General features: G+C 36.5%; 1 protein-coding gene across 4 annotated transcripts; it reads right to left on the reverse strand.

Moving 5' to 3' along the window:
• Positions 1-1,956: 1,956 nt before the first annotated feature.
• LOC109101724 (serine/threonine-protein phosphatase 2A 56 kDa regulatory subunit epsilon isoform-like) lies at positions 1,957-17,946 on the reverse strand. Of its 4 annotated transcripts, none has more exons than XM_042777613.1 (14): positions 17,465-17,946; positions 10,801-10,961; positions 9,880-10,076; positions 9,676-9,777; positions 9,421-9,513; positions 8,538-8,668; positions 8,380-8,439; positions 8,033-8,141; positions 7,819-7,872; positions 7,660-7,710; positions 7,296-7,415; positions 4,782-4,909; positions 4,133-4,234; positions 1,957-4,048 (listed from the first exon to the last, which is right to left on the reverse strand). In XM_042777613.1, exons 2-14 carry the CDS (start codon positions 10,955-10,957, stop codon positions 3,946-3,948), a joined length of 1,407 nt encoding a protein of 468 aa, XP_042633547.1. In that variant the 5' UTR covers positions 10,958-10,961; positions 17,465-17,946; the 3' UTR covers positions 1,957-3,945. The 4 variants fall into 4 exon arrangements, with proteins under 4 accessions (XP_042633547.1, XP_042633543.1, XP_042633546.1 ...); XM_042777609.1 differs by having other exon boundaries at positions 8,033-8,144; XM_042777612.1 differs by having other exon boundaries at positions 8,033-8,144; positions 17,789-17,937.
• Positions 17,947-18,902: the final 956 nt, after the last annotated feature.

Genomic DNA, 18,902 nt, shown 5'->3' on the forward strand with positions numbered 1-18,902 from the left:
TTGAAAGAGCTATAACTTGAACTCAGTTTTGAACTCAACTGTAAACTTATATATTTACTATGTTTAATTTTTTTTTCTTTAAATTTCATGTATTGATTTATATGCTTAAGAATCATGACAGCTTTCTTAGCCAAAACTAAAAATGTGTTGTAAATATACAGAGTGATTAAAGCTTGTGATAAAACTTTAGAAATGTCTTAGAAATATTCATTCATGACAGTGCTCTCAAGTTTGTTCAGTTTTAGTTACAATGCTGCAGGAGGTCCACTTTACTACAAATGATAGCAAAGAAAAAGGGTAAGGCTGCTGTACACTGAGGAGGAGTAAAGAGGCCGGTTGTTTAAATGAACGTCAGTGGAAGAGAGAGGCTTCATAATAAACTGCTTTAGTGAAGCAACAGCCTTTCGGCTAATATTCTACATGACTTCATTAAATATTCGTTTTGGATTTATCTACTTCTTCAGTGACGTCATTCATTTTTCCACCACTGAATGAACAATAAGCTGAAATCTTGGTTAGGGAGCAGTTTTCTCATTTTTCTTCTTTTCACTATTAAATCAAAAAACGACTTAATGAATGATACATGAATTTGAGGGGCTTCCAGTGACATCCGCTTTTATTTTACCTGTACAAAACAGTCCATTGTGCTGATTTATATTGTTGTTATATTATTATAATGTGTTATCAAAATACATTAAGTTTGTCGCACAAAATGATTTAACCGTTTACTGCAATTTGTTATTCTTCATTATTTACCTAGCCTATAGCTGCTAATGAATCTGAAGTCTCGCACATTCAAATAAAACAGCTGACTTCTGCAAAGTAAATTGGATAATGTGACTCACTGGATATCTAGGAACACGTTATCTCAGGGATCTCCAAACTCGGTGCTGGAGGGCCAGTGTTAGCGCCAACTTGCCTCAACACACCTGCCTGGAAGTTTCTAAAGTTTGTACAGGAGTGTAAAACTCAATTTCTGGAAGACTGGAGCCCTGCAGAATTTAGATTCAAACCTAAATAAACACTCATGATCCAACTAATCAAGTACTTCAGGCTTATTTGGAAAACTACATGGTATGTGTGTTGGAGAAGGGTTGGAACAAAACTCTGCAGGGCACCGGCCCTCCAGGACCGAGTTTGGAGACCCCTGCATATTCTGAACTGACCTGCGGAGGTTGGTATCTCCTCATAAAAGATAAGAAATCTCTGGTCTTCAGGGCTACTTAATTAGGCAAGTGTGTTTGGCCCGTGTGTTTGTGGACCTTTGGGTTTAAATTGTAAGTAAAACAATATTCCACCCTTATTACATATATTATATACAAACAGTATTTCTTTATTTCACCATAAATAGTTTGTATGTGGCTACTTTGAAAACGATAATTGATAATAATAGTGCCCTGCTCTTGTCCAGGTTTTGTTCTTCATGGCTAAAGAAAAAGCGACGCGAGAGAGACCAAGTAGTCAGTGTAGCTTTCAGCGCCCTCTTTTGGTGAAAATAATCACTTCACGTTTGCTCTGCTAACCAGCAGTGTCGGACTTTGTTGCAGGCTTGCAGTGGATTTGTGGGCTGTTTTGAACGTGCTGTAAAACGCGGACCTTTCCGAGACAGGACACCAAAAACCGGGACGTGTGGTCGGTGTAATTCACTGGCCTTCAAAGATTGAGTTTAGCCACCAGTGCAAGATGAAAGCGTTCAAATTAAAGGGCTCCTCACATCGGACAAATCTATTAAGTTTTTTTTTTTGTATACATTGTGTATAGTTTCTGTAGTCAAGCTTGACTTTATCTTTAAAACCAAAAAAAAAAAAAAAAAAAAAAAGATTCTGTCATCATTTCTGTAAACATTTACTTCCTCTCAATGTCATTCCAAACCTGTATGTATTTCTGTATTCTTTTAAACACAAAAGAATATATTTAGGGTGATCAATTACACTAATAATTACCAGGACTACCACCTACCATATCCTTATTTATTCACCATATTATTTGTAAATAGATGACAAATTCATTTTCACAGAGTGAAATCTTATTTTGTATCATTAGTTAAAAAAACAAATGTCCTTCTCATTGCTGTCATATATTCATTCCTGTTTTATCTGAGCGGTCTGAGTGAGCCTTCTGCCACCTACTGGATTTAAACTGCACATTAATGCTCTTACTAATTTTACTTAAGCCTTCCTATTTTCTCAGATAAAAACATTTTTGTATACTCTAATAATAATAGATGTAAAGACACTAAGCCTCATGGGTTAATCAGATCAAACTGATACATGCGTCTTTTTGACCCTTAAATTTTCCATTTCTTGTCAAATGTAACACTTCGAAGTCAAAAACTATTACTCTGAAACTTACAAAAACAATTTTAAAAAAGAGAAAAAGATAGCAAGCAAGCAGTTTATCACAAAAAAAACAGGTTTATTTAATATCTCTTTCTTTTTTAAAATAATTAGATTTATTCTATTCATCAAACCCTTCCTTTTGAATTTTTTGTTTTGTTTTTTACATATCAAACTTGGGCCATCATAAAACACACAACGAGCTTTGGGAGAGTTAAAACAAGGAAAAGAGAAAGAGAGACACGTGATTAAGCCAAAATAATAATAATAATAATAATAATAAAATACATCCTCCTCACATGTAAAATCCACAACCACGATAGTTGGGAATTCAAATAAAAGAAGAGAAGAAAAGGGGCTGAAGTCCCACGAGAACAACTAATGAACTATAACTCGAAGTGCTTTTTAGTCCTAGCCTGCCCTGGCGGCTGGTATTTCAGAAGACAGATTATGACCTACCGGATCAGCGTTTACCTACATAGGCCCTAAAACCCCAACATAAGCAGGATTTCATTTCAACCACTCCATGAAAAGAAAGAAAAACCTTGTCTTGCTCAGCTCAGTCATGTAGCTGACATCCATCCACCCTGAAATCAAAACGAATCGAGCAGAGCAGTGGAAATCTGGTTGGCCCGTGAGAAGCAGTCTAGAATGTTCTTTACGAAAAATGTCACTTAACGGTTTTAAAAACACTGGATGAGCTCTGAACACTGTGTGCCACTGAAATTCCACGAGTCCTTGCTAGTGTCGGAGAAACTGAGCTTGATGTACTCTTGGTAACTACTGAATTTCCACACTGAAATTCCCAAGAGTCTCCACTGCAGACAGCATGAAACTATGACCAGATCATAACCTGGTTCACAAGTTAAAAAAATAAAGGTCCTCAGAGAGGTTTGTCCTCTTTATTGAGCGAAGTATACAACCGTAGCTGACTGCGGCCCATCTCGCACATTAAGTTATGGACATGTCCATATTTTACAGTAAAGTACCGGGCCGATCATCCTGTAAAAGAAAAAAAATGCACACCACAGAGAGGATGTTTAATGTTTTTTTTTTTCTCCACTGTTTTCCTTATATTCACGTCATGGGTTTCTGGTTTGTGTCCCCTGAGTCAGGGGAGTCAAATTATGTCAAGATGGAAAAGTCTCTCTTCATAAAGGACGAAAAAAAAAGATATGTGGTGATGACGGGATCCTCGCACAAGACATCTTTAATCGCAGGGTGAGCACAGTTCCCTAAGTCTCAGGGCACTTCCTTAAGAACAACATATTGACGCTGAACAATTTCTGAACTGAAAGGTTTTTTTTTTTTTTTTTTAAATATATCCTTTGACCACAGTTGATTATCATTTTACCATTTTTTTACACCGAGGAGTGCATATTAAGTCTCTTCAAATTTTCAGTTTTTTTTTCTTCTTCCTTTCAGTGTAGTAGTATGATACAGGACAGAGGGAGAGGATTATTTACAGTGCTGTTGAAAGGGAGGAAATGAATGAGGGAGTGTGCGGTAAAGTACGCAGCATGAGAAGCAAATAGGGGGACGGGGTCCCTGTGGCAGAGTAGAAAGGGATTGGTTGTGGCCACACAGAAGGGCAGAGATGAGGTCCGTGTTAGGTGGGAATGACACCGTCGCTGTTCTGGACGCCCCGTCTGAGCTCCAGATCCTCCAGCTTCCTCCATAGGTCCTCTCGCTCCTTGTCTTTCTTCCTTTCCCTAAAGGAATAAAATAGTTATCTGAGGCGCTTTGTAAATTGCAATTATTGTTTACAACAATATGGAACATTATCTGTTTCTTACCTTTGCCTGTCTGATTTGTAGCTGGCGGCAAGTTCGTCAAACAAGGCGCTGTTCATCTCCATGAATGCTTTGAGCACATTGTAGATCAAAGCTGATATCGCCCTGTTGGTGGAGAAAAGCAGACGGGATCAAACAAATTAGTCAAAAGTGCAGGAATGAGTCAATACCAGTTACAAGTATATCAGACCTTCTGATCAAAAGGTTAATAACTAACGTTTGGGCACTTTTTTTTTTTTAAGAAACTAATTTTATTCAGTAAGGCTATATTAAATTTATTCAAAAATGACAGTAAAGATATTAATAATGTCACAAAAGGTTTCCTTTTTCTCTTAATAAATGGCTTTCTTTTGAACTTTCTATTCAAAGTTACCTGAAAAAAAAAATAATAATTCTAGCATGTTTTCCACAAAAATATTAACAGCACAACTGTTTTACTTTTTTTGTGTGCATGCTGTTTTGATGAATTGTATGTGTATAATGATATGTCTGTATGTCCTCCAGGATATTGAGGTTTAATAATAATAATAATAATGTTTGTTGATTTGATTTTTAGTTTTTTAGAATGATCTCTGAAGGGTCATGTGACACTGAAGACTTTTTTTTTTTTTTGGTTTATAAAATAATTAATATGAATTAAAATTGTTTTCACGGGTTCCAGTGCTCTTTGGAGATCCTGTAGAGACTGGCAAACATGATAGGCAGGATTACACTAGAGTTCTCCTCAATCAGACTCATGATATACTCATTGTTCCAGTAGTACAAAGCTCGTTCTGCCACCTGAAACAATATACAACCTCCATTTTAAAACATTTAAAATATTTTTTTTATGTCAGTAGTGTTCTACACAGAGATTTTAGACTGCTGAACCTGACGCTTTAGTTTTTAGCACTTGCAATGAAATGTGCCATTTTAATGCCAAAGACATAAAGTAGCTGAACCACACTTAATAGTGAAAGCAGAGTTGATGTTGCTGGAGCAACAAATTTTTTTCTCAGTTTTTTTTTTTTATTTTATTTAATACATCTTATGCACAGAATTTTGTGATATTTATGATCAATCATGCTTACCGATCTTTACAATAAACTTATAATTAGAAGTCCACCGATACTGGATTTTACTGATAGCAAGGTTTGACCACAGTGGCCTATAACTGATAAATCAACCAATAGATTTTTTTACATACTGAATGAAAAATATAATAATGCTGAACTTTACTACCAAAAATTTTTTAATGAATAAATAAGAAGCAGAACTGAACAATAGTTTTTAAATAGAATAAAAATATTAATATTTAATATGAACTATACACTGATCATTAAAGTTAGTTCATAGTTCATCAAACAATACTTTTACAGCTTTTATTAACATTAATGTTACAAATGGAATCTTATTGTAAAGTGTTACCATTTCATAAAAATATAAGATGGCCATCTTTAAATATCTACACAAAGGCCATTGGAATTACATACATATGTATATTGTATGTATACTCTCACACTTTATTTGCTTCTATTTTAGAAAACTTAATGATTATCTAATCAAAATAACAAAATATGGCATTCGTGCACCAGTCTTTTAGTGAAACAGAACTGAGTATAATGTAGTGCGTCTCATATGGATCTAATAACGGGCATATTAGTGTTGAATTATTGTGTTAGTTTAAAACAGTTTATTAATCACCAAACTTTCAAAATGTCAAGAATGAACAAAGTGAGGTTGTTGATTTTTTTGTTGTTTGTTTTTTGAGAGAAAAGATGTGGAGAAAAGGGGAGAGAAAGAGTGGTGAAAGTTTTTTCGAAAAAGTGCACAATACACAATCTTGCAGCCTAGGGTGAAATCATTGTGCACAATTACAACGATTTGGGACAAATATAATGTCATTTAATGGAAAACTATGTGAGTGGAGCTCTGTGGCGTGGCAGGAATTCTGTTGGCTGCATGAACAATGTGCTTTCTCACATCACTAACTTTAAGTATGAACATAAGCTAATGCAAATAGATGGTAACAAACGTGACATTAAACATTTGGATTGAACTTACGTTTGTTTGGTCACATTGTTTTAACTGCTTGAGGTACTGCTAATGTTAGCGTCCTTTCAGCCATAACAACAAAAATACTGTTGTTTTTTTCTTTACTGATGCAGCATCAAGTCAACAAATGAATTACATTTTTTAATGATATGAAAATATGTACTGCAGTTAACTGTATATGTACGGTTTTGTTGTTCATGCTATAAATCATCATCTGAAGTGTCATGCTCTGTGCAGCCTCATATGTCAAAACAAACGGCACGAGGCATCAGTGATTCCGCCTCCACAGGCCGCTCTCATACTGTATAATGACAACGGACCTTCTCAGCTGCTCCAGCAATGGATGGAACCCAGTAAAAACTATCGGTATGGATTTTTGCAGATAGTTCTAGCAATCAACTATCGGTGCCGATAAATTGGTCGACCACTACTGGTAATGTGAGCAAATATAAAGCATGCTTTCTCTCACTTATGAACCATCCTGTTTATGCTTCAAATTTTGAAATTATACAATCCAAATAACATATTTAGCATCTTTTTTGGATAGTAATTCAAATGCAGTGGTTGTCTCTGATTTTAAATGGAGCACAGGTAAACCTTTGTTTATACGAAGAACCTTCTGGTTACAAGTCCAATTCTCTAACCATTAGGCCACAGCTGCCCGATTTCTTTTAGTTGTATAATTTTTTATTGATTTGGGACTTGTTTTAAAATTGCATTTTGAATGAGAAACAATAAAAGGACACCTTTTCATTTATAATTGGTCTTAAATCTCAAATTGTAAAAAAAAAAAAAAAAAAAAAATATATATATATATATATATATATATATATATATAATATATATATAAATATATATATATATATATATATATATATATATATAAATAAATTGTAAGAAAATTATATTGTGTAATCTCTATCGTGAATTTTATCGCATCATAAGTTTAGTGAATCGTTATATCTCTATAAGCTACTAGTTTTTGCTGATCATTCTGATTTGTCCAGCCGATGTCTTTTTTTTTTTTTCGGGCTAGTTAAATTCATTTTGGGCTACCAAAACCTGAAGAATGCCTGCCTGAAGGGCTACCAGGGATTTTTACATTTTGTGTGCCCCGGTGTGGTGTGTTTACCTGAAAATGGGGGCTGGATACACATCTAGCAATCTGTTTAAAGAGTAGTTCTTGGATCTTAACAAACTGAGTGGGCTCAATCACATCTAGAATCTCCTCCAACTCTCCAAGAAACATAACCTACAAAAGAAAACAATGTAGTCAAGGTTAGAAAAAAACATTTACGAAAAGCATGTTAAGCATTTCTCTTGAAAAAATAAATAAATCAGAATTTAGTTGAAGAAATCACTTGCTAAGATACATTATGTTTTGGCAGAAGTTTCAACAATTAAAAATTTTCCTTCTGAGAGCAAATAAAATAAAAAATAAAAAAAAAAAATGGACAATGGATTAACAAGTTCTCATCATAAGATGAAGGCATTACCTCTTTTTGACTGCATGTTTTTGGCCAAAACTTCAACAAGCCTCTGATCACCTGATCACAAAAAAAGAAGCCAACCAGTGAAAATCCTTTAGAAACAAACTGAAACAAGATGCAACTTGATGAAGAATGAGGAAGATAATGGTGAAAAAGAACACTTACAGGTTCTGTTAACGTGGGATCTTTCTCTAGGAACTGTACAATACAATAGGCCAGCTACAAGAGATGACTTCAGATTAACAAATGCATTTCAAATGTTTAGATTCATAAACTGTCATAAACGAGCATGGAAACACAAATCTGTTTCTTCTGCCCCTGAAATGCAACAAGCAAGCACAGACATGTGTAGATGTAACAAACAGCTGAGTGATTGTACCTGGGCATGGAAGAGAGACAAGCTCCTCACTGTGTGCAGAGGCAGCAGCACTTTCACCAGGAACTGTTTGTGCTCAGCTTTGAGAGGAAGCGCAAAGCCATTGATGATGCTGTAAAACCAAAGACGTGTGAGACTTCACTTCTGTTCTGACACTGAAAACCATAAAAGAAACTGATAATATGCAGTAGACTCAGACTTCTGGATGCCTCAGGACTGAAGACAGGGTGGAGTGAAATAAAACAGGAATGTGAGGTCACCCTTCATGTCTTTCCAAACTTTCAATTTCCTGGTTTTAAATTCCTCCACATCACTGCCATCCAAAGAATGGGTCCTAAAATATGACATACCTTCCCAAAATCTCCAGCAGTTCAGCTACGCCATTGAAGTGCTCCGTCTCATATACAAAACTGTCAGAGCAGGAGAGGAAAAAGAGCTATATCAGCACCCTTTAATATTTAATTTTGTATATATACACACACAATTAAAACACTTGACAGTTACTTACCAAAGAAAAATGTTGTTTATCTGTTTGCGGATGAAGGCCCTGAGGCCAAGGAACTTGCCATAGATTCTGTGCAGAACTGTCTTCAGGCAGTCCCTCTCCCGTGGGTCCTCGCTATCAAACAGCTCCAAGAGCTAGAAATTCAGAAGAGGAGTTTTATTAACTATATGAGCAATGTGTACTGCTTAATTACCTTTCTTATTACATAGCTACTATAATATGTATATATAAAAAATAAATAAAAAACACTGTAGGGGACTGGTAACCATTGACAAAAGTCAAGTCAAATGTACAGTTTAGTGGTAATTATGAAAAAAAATATTTGACAGCAAAACGCCACAACTGAAGTATTCAAACCACTATATCTGTGCAGTGTTTTACTGGCAATACTGGCTTTATTTGATTCATGCTGGGATGAGAAGTCAAAGAACATTTGTGACCCTGGACTACAAAACCAGTCTTAAGTATAAATTTTTTGTAATTGAGATTTACACATCATTTATACACCTGAAAGCTGAATAAATAAGCCTTACATTGATGTATGGTTTATTAGGATCAGACAATATTTGGGTGAGATACAACTATTTGAAAATCAGGAATCTGAGGGTGCAAAAAAATTAAAATACTGAAAAAAGAAAAAAGAAAAAAAAAATCGGCTTTAAAGTGGTCCAAATGAATTCTTAGCAATGCATATTACTAATCAAAAATTAAGTTGAGATATATTTACGGTAGGAAATTTACAAAATATCTACATGGAACATGATCTTTACTTAATATACTAATGATCTTTGGCATTAAAGAAAAATCTATAATTTTAACTCATACAATGTTTTTTGGCAAGACTGGTTTTGTGGTCCAGGGTCACATTTCACAAACAATCACTCACCTGTAATACAAATTTCTGGTCAATGTATTTTTTGGCAACGCTGGGCTGAAATTCCTGACTTTCCAAGAAGCGAATGAAGAACTCATACACGAGTTAAGCGGAAAAAGAAGAGAGATATCAGAAAACTTGTCCTTGAAATGAAACCTTGCAATTATCTCAACTATAAGACTTTTTCAAAAGCCCATATTGTTTGACCTTTGTCTGTTTTTACATGCATTCAATTTTAAAATGCTGCTGCTGGCAATATTTCTCTACCTGTAAGTGTGGCCATGAGGCCTCCAGCGTGGGCTCGTCCTCCTCTGGGTCAAACTCATTACTATCACTAGGCGGAAGAGTCCGAAAAATATTGCAGGACACCTGTGAGAGATGAGAGGTTTCTCTTAATTATATAGGCATATAAACTAGACAATAACAGAAACTTTCCGATCACAGAGTGAGCTATTAATCTTTAAATCTCACCATTTTGACCACCTCGGGGTAGGTCTGCTCAGTCAGGTACCCCCGGCTGAGGGTGACGTAGTCCACCAGCTCGTTAAGGGTGGACCGTTTATACTCTTTCATTTTGAGGTCAGACAGTGTGTCCATGAAGTCAAACAGAAAACAGCACTGCTGCAGTTTCTTGAGGAATAGCTCTGGTTGCTCCTGTGCAGAAACATCTAGACAGACAGAAAGAAAGAGTTAATGCAAAACAATCCAGGTGTACTAACAAATGGTTTACATCAACCTCCTTGACTTTCCTACTGTAATCCGTCCCATGTTTCAGGAGTGTCAGTAGGATGCCTAAAATACATCAGCTTGGAGGTTCACCTGGCATTTGACCTCTAAATATTCAAGGTGATGGGGCTTGAGTTTGAAAAGCCATTCAAGACCCAGTAATATATGTGCCATATCCAACCACTTACTGTTATAAAGATCATGTGACACTGAAGACTGGAGTAATAATGTTGAAAAGGAATTTTGTCACAGGAATTCAATTTTAAAATATTTAAATATTTTAAAATAAAATCTATTTTACATTTTAATAATATTTCACAATATTACTGTTATTTTTTTCCTATGGTTATCTTCAAATAAATGCAGCCTTATTGAGGATAAGAGACAAAAGACTTGGAAAAAAAAAATCTTATCAACCCCAAAAAACAACATAAATACTGTGACAACATGACACAAACTTAACAGAACAATCCCATCTGGAAAATTAAGACCTTTCATTCACCTGGTCACACAGCGACAGTTTGTCTGCATTCAGTGTGTTGCTTTTCTTTTCTGTTATTATAGTACAACCATCCTTATCAGCTCTATCAGACCAATAAATCTAGCTCAAAGCACTATGACATCAGCAAACCATTATCTTCATCTGGCCACGTAAACCCAGCTTACCTTTCAGCAGAGGTAGCTGCACCAGCTCTATGGGCTTGTCCTGAGATCTGAACTGGGACGAGCTCTGTGCTCGCCTTTGCCTGGCTTTCCTGACAGACTTCCTGGAGAAGCCGTCCACCTTGTCCACTGACGGGGCTGTGGTGGCTGCTGAAGACATAGCCCTGTGCCAGAGAGAGTTTATGGGTGACAAAGAAAGAGGAAAACAGAGAACAGTCAGTGATAATGTGCAGAATGAATGAAAATCGCACAAATGAGGCTACATTTAAATTAAATTTTAAGTGTACAGGAAACAAATCCGTTGAAAAAAAATCAGATGTGAAAAAAGACATTAAGACCCATGTCTTAATGCAACCCACTGAATGGACTCGCACACTTTTTAATTCATGTAATTTAAATATGGCATATTAATAAAAGTCCATAGCACTTAATGGCTGCATCTAAACATACAAACTATATATTACCATCTAAATATTCCCTACTAGAATATTATGTGAAAAGAGCAGCATGTCTGAATTCACAGTATTCATAAAACAGTAAGCAAAAAGTATCTGGCTGACCTACTACTTCCATCGAGATTTTGAAGAGTGTATCTTGTGGACACTTTGCTATCCCATGAGGCCACGGGAGAGGATTTGTGGATGGCAGTGAAGACATAATCAGATGTTTGGCTTTACTGAGAAGCAGTACATTCAATCTTAGTGACAGAAGCAAGTGAGCTTCCTATGCAAGAGGCATTTTAAGGCATCATAGACACGCTGTTACGAATTTAAATCCTCACCCGGTCATGATCATGAGTCATGACAGATGTGCACTCAAGCACTCAACCTGTACCTGCTTTTGCCTTTCAAATTTAATGTTAGTAAACAGCGGTGGGCCATTACAGGTTAAACTGTACTTAGGCTGGTGTCCCTGAAGCTTCTCAGCCTTACGTAAGCGCTCAAAACACACCCACAGGAATGCAATGCACTGGGATTACCATGGGTCGGATGGGACAGGAAGTGATCAGGCTTTAGTACTGCTACCAAGCAGAGCAGGAAGTGGAGGAGTAGCAGAATTAGGTGGGGACTTCACACAGTACACGTGTTTAGCAAGGCCATATCTCCACTCGAATGGGGAGGAGTAGCGTGTAACATTGGACAAAAAGCTGAGCAACAAAAAATAAAACAAGCCAAATACAAAAACCAATCAACAACAACAACAAAAAAATATCCAAACCATTAAAAAAAAATTTGAAAAAAACTTTTTTTTTTTTTTTTTTTTAAGTAACAGTTAGTTCATTTATAATTGGACATGACTTAATGTAATGATTAGAGGTTGCATGGATAAGTCAAGAACCATTCTATGAGATTCAGAAAGTGAGTGAATCAGACTAATTCAAACTGATAAACCAAGAGCTCAGGTTTGTTTTTTAGGTGCTTAAAAAGACCGCCATGTAGAATGTGATGAAAATCATTCATCTTGAATACAAACCAGTTCTTGGTTCCCAACCCCACCTGTCTTTCCAGCTAAAATGTTAACATCCTGAAACTCTTCTATTGTAGGAGCCAGATGACGGTAACAGACAGCTGATTAATTTCACAGCAGGCGCAGATACTTTGTTCTTCAGAGAAAATCTACAGGGGGTCTATGGATGTGACCTTATGTTCTGCTCTGTGTCCTACATTTGGGTCACATCAATTTCAGATCCAGGTTACCAAAAAGAAACAAAAATGAAGGTATCATCAATTTATAATAAGGATGTAATGATACCAAAAATCTAGCAGTCAGTACTGATACCACCAAAACTACACAATACCTGATACCCATGGTAAAAAAAAAGAATAGAAGAACAACATTAACTTATTTAACATTACAAAAACAATATTAGTGTTAGAACAAAGTGTTCTCACTGTACCTATATTTCAGTAGTCAGTAGTACCCGGGAGAACTTGATCATCTGCACTACACTGCAAAGGCTTTTCACTTTTTCAAATTACTGTACAGTATATTACTGTATTACTGACCTAAGTCTTCACTGGCTCAAAGTTAATGATCTAGGTAGCTTTTCGCTTTCTTCTGGATTCCTGCAAGGGGTGTTGGCTAACAGAGAGTCATCACAGCTACAGTTACAACTCACATCATCACCAGAGTCCTCCAACAATGACAAGCAAACATCTACAAATTAAAAACCTCTTATCTGCTGACAAGGAAGAAGCAAGACTCATCTGAGAGTTAGTGTAAGGAAGAATTTGCCCTTAGGTTGGTAGGTTGAAAGTTCGCACCATTACATCTGCTCTGCCTCTGCCTCAAATTGCTTGCATTTCTTTCTTACTTCTGTTTAATCTCCATATTTACTCTCTTTAAAGTTGTAAAAATAATAGGACTTATTTGCACAAATAATGAAACCCAAACGAGCACTATTGGTAGGAAACTATATAAAGCTTAATTCAGTGAAAAATGTCCACTTAAACAGTGTTTAATATTCAGTGTTCAATAACAAATAAAAGCATTAATTTTATGAAATCAAACATAAAAAATAAAATATATATATTTAAGCAATCCAATAGACTGAAGTAATAGACTGAAGTAATTTTACACAAGACAAATGCCCTTGGCATTTAAAAAATTATGGATAATTGTGTAACAAATGAAGCAAAAGAGAACAGCTTCCAAAATGAAAGACCATGATGACATACATTTAAAGGACAAGTTCACTCCTGAGTTAAAATTTCCTGATATCCACAATGTTCATGTCTTTCTTTCTTCAGTCAAAAAGAAATTAAGGTTTTTGAGGAAAACATTCCAGGATTTTTCTCCATAAAATGGAGTTCAATGGGGATCAACAGACTGGGTTGAAGGTCCAAATTGTAGTTTCAATACAACTTCAAAGAGCTCTGCATAATCCCAGCCGAGGAACAAGGGTCTTGTCTAGCCAAACGATCGGTCATTTTCTAAAAAATAAAAATAAAAATGTATATACTTTAACCAGTACGACTATGAATTCACGCATTACGTAATCATGTTGGAAAGGTCATGTGCAGTTATTTCTTCATCTGTGTACGCAGAAAGGTAGGGTAGGCCCTCTCATTTTCTCGTCCAACTTCAAAATCGTATGACATCGTTTTACTTATATATATATATATATATATATATATATATATATATATATATATATATATATATATATTTATATATATATATATATATATATATATATATATATATATATAAAGAGCGTTTTAAACACTTGGTCGGTACTTCCGCCTATGTCACACATGACCTTTCCAATGTGACTATATAATTCGAGAAGTCATGGACACAGCGCCAGTGCAAGATGAGCATTTATGGTTAAAAAGTATAAATATATATATATATATATATTTTTTTTTTAAATAACCAATCATTTCGCTAGACAAGACCCTCATTCCTCGGCTGGGATCGTGTAGAGCCCTTTGAAGCTGCACTGAAACGACAATTTGGACCTTCATCCCATTGATCCCCATTAAAGTCCATAATATGCAGAAAATCCTGGAATGTTTTCCTCAAAAACATTAATTTCTTTTTGACAGAAGAAAGAAAGACATGAACATCTTGGATGACATGGGGATGAGTAAATTATCAGGAAATTTTAATTCAAGAGTGAACTAATCCTTTAAGCAAGATCTCATGCCAAACAAAAACTCTTTGCTAATAAATTTCACCACTGAGTGTGTAGCTGACAGTTATCAGGCTGATAAATGTGAGGCTGTCATAACAGCAGTCATAAACTAAAAGGACTTTGGAGGCAAAGGCATGCCATTTAGGGAAGTGTTTCTGCCATCCTCACTGCTGCTTATGAATAGAAAAACAAGAACAAGTCATTTAAGAAAAGTAAATAACGATTAACAATTATGTCAACCCAAACTGTAATATAAAAGGTCCCAAATATGAAATTATAATAAACAATGACGTCATAACATCTACTAAACATCATAGCATCACTAAACTTTAGACAGTGACAAGGTTTCAGTGATCTGTTTTCCATACACTGAGCCACATGTAGCCTGTAGATGCCTTACCAAAACAGAGATGAACTTAAGACCACAAGACCCTTATGTAAAAGTGAACTTTGAAGAACAGCCGACTCCTTTTCCATTCTGCAGATTTGTTTACACTATGGTGGCTCTAATATAGCCCTAAACGGCCTGCCAGTACGAGCTTGTGATTTAAAGTGCTGAGAAACAAAGCACCGCACACTTAACAACGGTCCAGGATTTATTCCCCATTCATCTAACAGTATTACAAATCAAGATACCAAGTTGTTTATCAGATGTTCAAGGTTTCATACATCGCTAAGAGAAGGACCGTGATAATGCTGAAGTCCATTAATTGAATGTAAAATGTAAGCTCACCTTCTTCAGAGTTCATAGACTTGCGCTATTAAACTTCTCACGTCATGTCAAGCAAGGAAATGTCAACTGGGCAGTCAGGACTTTGACATGGCTGTTCTAAAGCGTAAAATGTCGCCTACTGAAGCTGTTTGGTTATACATTTACTTAAGAGTGTAGGATCATTGTTCTACAGCATGACCCACATTCAGTTAAGCTTCGGCTCACAAACGGACACCTTGACGCTCTAACAACCTCTAGTAAAACACCCATGCAAAATACAGAATTTGTTACTATTGTGCAAAGTTGTCCCATCTCTGAGATGGCAAAGCAACTCCAAATTATTACACTCCCTTACATTACGAACGGGACATTGTACACCGCTATTTCTATGCCTGACCGTCACCCTTTTTTGAGGAGACACTAGAGGCAGTTCTCATCCACTTGATGTTCTTAAAACATGACCCCAGACGAAAAGAAAAAAAAAACAACTTTTGGGAGAGAGAGAAAAAAAAAAAGTTGTTGCACCACTTCTGTTAAAACACCAATTACGAATAGCCCAAGTATGACCACAATTATTTTTTTAATAATATTAATTATTTACAATGATTGGTCCTAAAAAAAACTACTGTTTTTCTTTCAAACATATTGGCAGGTTTTGTGGATATATTCTTACATTCAATATTCTTGCCATGGTGCAAAAGCGTGGGTTACAGTTGCTTCACGAACAAACTGATAGTTCTGTGTGAATGCCAATGCAGGCAAAAAGGGACAGTCACATGCGCAAGTCAGAGAAAGTGTTAAGGCTGCTTCAGACTTGACACTGGTATAGTTCTCATTGGACTGACCAAATTTTGACATGCACATTAAAAATTTTAGCAATGTTTGACTTTTTTTTTTTTTTTTAAATCTAATAATTAAGCAACTTAATTTTACAAAATACTATTTTGTTTCAAAATCAAATTGTTTAAAAATCTGATGCGACATGACACACCTGACTCTATCGTAATCCTTTCTATCTTCATGAGTAGCAAACACATTTTTGCCCCAAAGAAACCACTTTCAAACTTCACAAGCCTTGAATTTAAAGAACATACTGCGAGACAACAGCTTAAGTCCGTGTTTGTTTTAAAAGGAAGGGCCCTGAACCATACAATTGACTCATCTCAATGATTAGATCGCCTGACTCAAATTACAACCATTATACAGATAGTTGTCCTTTACATTGACTCATTGTTTTTGACAAAGTGAACACTGGATCTGAGTTTATAAAGACAGCAAACTTTCCTTCTACGTATTGTAGGCAAGTACTCCAATAGACTTTATCCAAATCATGATCATTTTTATGTATAAGAGACTACAGACAGTTCTGAAAAGTCACTCACATTGCCCAGGGTTAAACTACATTTTTCCAAACACAATGTAAATTTTCTGTATCCCAGCAAAAGTGACTGGTATGAACTTGCAATGTGCTTTCTGATGAAATCCAAGTCCTTGACAGATAAAAGTGTGTCCTGCCTCAATATAAACACTACCAGACATAAAACCATGAGATCAGAAGAGGTCGAATCAGTGTGGCTGAAAAGTCTCAATTGTCAGTCGTGAGACGCATGACTGCAGCTGTGGAACAAAAACAGGTGTGGAGTATATTGCATTCCCAAGAGCCTGAAAGACAAGGCCAATAAACAAGACTGTTGACTTGGTAAAACCGGCAAAAGCCACAGAAAACCTGAAGGTGACAAATCCAACACTGCTTTTTTGGATTTATGTTCAAACTAAGATCGACCCAGTGAACACATTCTGGACAACATAACAAACAGACACTTCAAAAAGGGCTTAAGCAAGCTGCAAAAAGAGATGAGAGGGCGAAATCAAAATAAAATGACTTCATATTTGGAAAGTGAGATGATGTTCTCATCCCATCAAAGGCTGATCAGACTCTCGCAGGAGCCTAAGAATATTCCTCAACATTTGTGAAGAAAAGACAAACATCTTAACGGCACAGTGAATAACCAACCAGTGCTCATTTCACAGCATTATCCCACAGCAACATGAAGAAGGCGTTTCCGAATACTATCAAGTGGGCAAATATGTCAGAAATATGTCAGACATGTTTGTAATCAAAGCACGATCGTGTCTTTAACAGCACGTAAACACGAATCGACCTCAGAGGTTTTGATCTTTTAGAGTGCATAGCTCTCTAGTTATAAATAATTAGCTAACGTTAGTCAGTCTGCTTTAAATAACCAGCCGCTTGTTAAATATCACGCTAAAATCCCTATTAACTTAGTAATGCGGGGTTTAATTGGGGTTCTTACCTCTCTCGATGGTTCTCGGGTCCAGGTGGTTCGTTTTAAGCAGCTAACCTTGTACTTGCAGGCTAGCCAGCTAACTCAAGCGCGTCACTATCGGACTATTTAAACCGGTCTCGGCTTTGGAACACAGTCCGCGTATGAATGGTGACGATTTTTCCGATTTAAGTCACACCAAAACCCCCGTTTAAGAGATAATTAGCAAGCCGTCTGAAGGTATGTCAGCATTGCACTGCTAGCAGGAGCTCCCCGTACAGCTAATCCCTGTAGCTGCCGTCCCAGCCTGCACCAAAAGCCACATTCATACACGTTCACTGACCGACTACATACCCAGATGTTGGTCACTAAGGTAGAAATGTCCTTCTCCTTACTACTAAACTCACTAAGTGACTAAATGGCAACCTGCTATCACAAGTATATGTTAGCAGGCTGTGCTAGTGATCTTTGCCAATTTTTTCCTGCCTCAAAACAGACCGCAAAACCGAGCATGATGAAACGCTGGTTTATGCTGTTAGGCCAATGATTGGCTACTCTCTGCACAACGAACGCGCGGATTGGTCGGCGGACTGTCAATCAAAAACTGTTTAGGGCACGCCTCGAAAGTCAAACGTCATACATGTCGAGGAGCTATGGAGGTAGGTTGCGGCGTAAATGTCTGAGATGGAGATTGGATGAAGACAAGGACTTGAAATGCCCGTGTGGCGACGAGAAATATCACCCGAGTTGTGGTCCCCTCGGAATCCGCGGGCTCCGTTTGCCTTAAAGTGAGTCGCATTACAACAAACTAATTATGCTTACTTATGGTACTTAAAAAGAGTTCATGAAGAAAAGGTTCTTCACGTGTACTTTGTACGTGCAACCACATGGTGGCGATAGAGTATCTTAACTTTGTTGCTGCCATTCTCAGTGAAGGTTCATTCTCGGTACGAGATAAACTCACTCAGCACGATTTGATTAAATACGAACTGTTCAACATTCTAACTTGGTAGATGACAAATAAAATGATCATGATGCTTTTTTTTCGGGTCCTGTTTTAAAAGTATAAATATTCCATGTAGTCCTTAAATTATTGTGAGGTCATAAAATTCATTCTTTTTTTTAGATTTGGGGGGGGGGGGGGGGTCATTTAAAATATTTTCAGAGCAAGCACGTCATGTCACACTACTAGACACTGATGTCAATGCTTTCATGTTAACCAAACCTACCAACTCAATTATTTTAATGTTTTTGCAGTGAATGTGAAAAAACAACCCAAGGTGATATACTGCAGTGCACAGAACCTAAATATATGTGTATTGTACAATTAGCTATAGTGTGGAAAGAAGCAAGGTCCTCTAGCACTTACACAGTGGGTTAAAATCAGTACATCATGCAGAAAGTAGACCTTTGTCCAAAGAGCTGACAAATTGAGAAATAAGTATGTGTGCTTCTGAACCTTCCTGGA

The sequence above is a fragment of the Cyprinus carpio genome, chromosome A20 (genome assembly GCF_018340385.1).
Source record: "Cyprinus carpio isolate SPL01 chromosome A20, ASM1834038v1, whole genome shotgun sequence".
Taxonomy (NCBI): Eukaryota; Metazoa; Chordata; class Actinopteri; order Cypriniformes; family Cyprinidae; genus Cyprinus; species Cyprinus carpio.